The sequence below is a fragment of the Rhinolophus sinicus genome, linkage group LG10 (assembly GCF_036562045.2).
Source record: "Rhinolophus sinicus isolate RSC01 linkage group LG10, ASM3656204v1, whole genome shotgun sequence".
NCBI classification, from domain to species: Eukaryota; Metazoa; Chordata; class Mammalia; order Chiroptera; family Rhinolophidae; genus Rhinolophus; species Rhinolophus sinicus.
In genome coordinates, this window is record NC_133759.1 from 67,394,381 (window position 1) to 67,396,728 (window position 2,348).

The 2,348-nt window shown below is 35.6% G+C and overlaps 1 protein-coding gene across 1 annotated transcript; it reads left to right on the top strand.

Annotated features, from left to right (window-relative positions):
• Positions 1-721: 721 nt before the first annotated feature.
• On the top strand, positions 722-1,986 carry LOC141567350 (olfactory receptor 14A16-like). Its single transcript, XM_074314096.1, has 2 exons — positions 722-725; positions 1,049-1,986. The coding sequence occupies exons 1-2, from the start codon at positions 722-724 to the stop codon at positions 1,984-1,986; spliced, it is 942 nt and encodes a 313-aa protein (XP_074170197.1).
• Positions 1,987-2,348: the final 362 nt, after the last annotated feature.

Here is a 2,348-nt window from a genome sequence, read left to right on the forward strand (position 1 = left end):
TAATATAGCATTGTATTTTAATTTTGTTTATTAGATGTGTGGCAGCCATGTGTCCTTATTGAAGGAAAATATTATCAAATCAATTTGTTTCTGGGCAATTGATATGGGTTGCACAGAACATGTGGATGCCTCTAGGATTCCACAGTCCTTTCCAGTACAGCTAATATATTATCTGCTATATTTCAAACCTATGTATAAATCTTAGTGATTTTAATATATTATTGTCGTAGTCTCTATCATGTCACACACACACACAAAAAAACTTCACTAATATGTGGGATATAAAACTGAAAGCAACAAAGGGACAAGACAAACAAATAAGAAACAAAAAGCAGACACAGACAATAGTTTAGTGGTTACCAGAGGGTAAGGGAGGTGGAGGGTAGTAGATAAGAGTAAACAGGATCAAATATATAGTGATGGAAGGAGAACAGACTCTGGGTGATGAACACACAATGTGAGATATAGATGATGTAATACAGAATTATACACTTGAAATCTATGTAATTTTACTAACCATTGCCACCCCAATAAGTTTTAATTTAAAAAAAAATACTTCAAAGAGAATTTGTGGTTTGACCCATCTCTCCCCTCCTCCACTTAATTATGCTATAAAATGGTAGAGAAAAGTAGAAAAAGAAGTGATCTGTCAATTATTCATACTAAGTTTTCAAATATATCAATCAAACAGTTGACATTGAACCAAAGCAAATTTCCAAGTATGGGTAAAAACAATGAGCAATTATTCAAAATTTTGCTCTTTCAACTTGTTCCATCAAAGTCAGAAAATCCCCCATTTATTGAGGGAATATTTACATATTTATGAATAAATTTCATACTATCATATGAAAAATTATTCTAACCTCCTTTAATGACTATCTTAATGTAATTTACTCTACATGCATTGATGAAACTATAGTTTGCAAGATATAATTTATCCAGGGAATAGCCCCATAATTTATAAATAAAACATACCAAAAGAGAAGGATTTTGAAGATACAAGTTAATTGTTCTTATGTTTCCACAGACGAGAATCATCATGCCTGAGAAATTAATGTAACCCTAATACTCGTAGACTTTTTGCTCATGGGATTCCCTGATGACCAGGTGCTACAGAGACTCTGGACAGCTCTCTTCTTCCTGATTTACATGGCAGCCCTGACAGGGAACCTCCTCATTATCACCCTCGCCACTATTGACCAGCATCTCCAATCCCCCATGTATTTCTTTCTGAAGAATTTGTCCTTGATCGATATCTGTTACATCTCTGTCACAGTTCCCAAATCCATCATGAACTCTCTGACCAACAGCCATTCCATCTCTTTCATGGGATGTGCCTCACAGGTATTCCTTGTTATTTTTTTCGCTGGCACAGAGTTCGCCCTCCTTCTAGTGATGTCCTATGACCGCTATGGTGCCATCTGCCACCCGCTGCACTACGAGGCCATCATGCATAGAAGCACCTGTGTGCAGATGGTGACTGCCTCATGGCTCAGTGGGTGTCTCTATGGATCTCTTCATGTTGCAGGTATGTTCTCTGTCCATTTCTGTGGGCCAAATATAGTGCATCAGTTCTTCTGTGATATTCCATCTTTGCTGACACTTGTTTGTTCTGGGGAGAAAGTTTTAGAATATGTGTTTATTATTGCTAGTTGTTGTTTTACTTTTGTATGTTTCATTTTAATGGTTGTTTCCTATGTTTATATTTTCTCCACTGTCCTAAAAATTCCTTCTGCAGAAGGAAGACTGAAAACCTTTTACACCTGTATGCCCCATCTCACTGCAGTGACCTTGTTCCTCTCTTCTGGATTTATTGCATATTTAGGTTCAGCTTCTAAATCTCTATCATCACTAAACCTCTTTATGACTGTGTTATATTCTCTGTTACCTCCCAGCCTGAATCCTGTCATTTACAGCCTCAGAAACAGGGACATGAAAGTGGCCATTGGCAATTTTTTTGGTGAAAAAATGATACCAAAGATATAAATATCTAAAATATCAGTTACTTTTCTGAACCCAATTGTTTGGTTTATATAAATTGTTTTCAAGTTATTAGAACCCTATTACATTATTGGTGCTCATACACTGAATGGTGAACTTATCTGATTAGGTGGGTCTGAATGTCAGTGGAGTATTTTGGCAATTTCCACCTCAACAGAAATCTTCTAATCTTTATGTTCACATCAATTGGCCCCTGGTATAGAGTAATATTGTTTTTCATTTCACATACTTTTTCACCAGCACTTTTTACTTAGGAAGATTTTGTAAAGTTTCAAATTTTGCTTACTTTATTACAACTCCAGGTCATTTTTTTTTCCATTTTACTCTTGCAATGGTTAATAAAAATG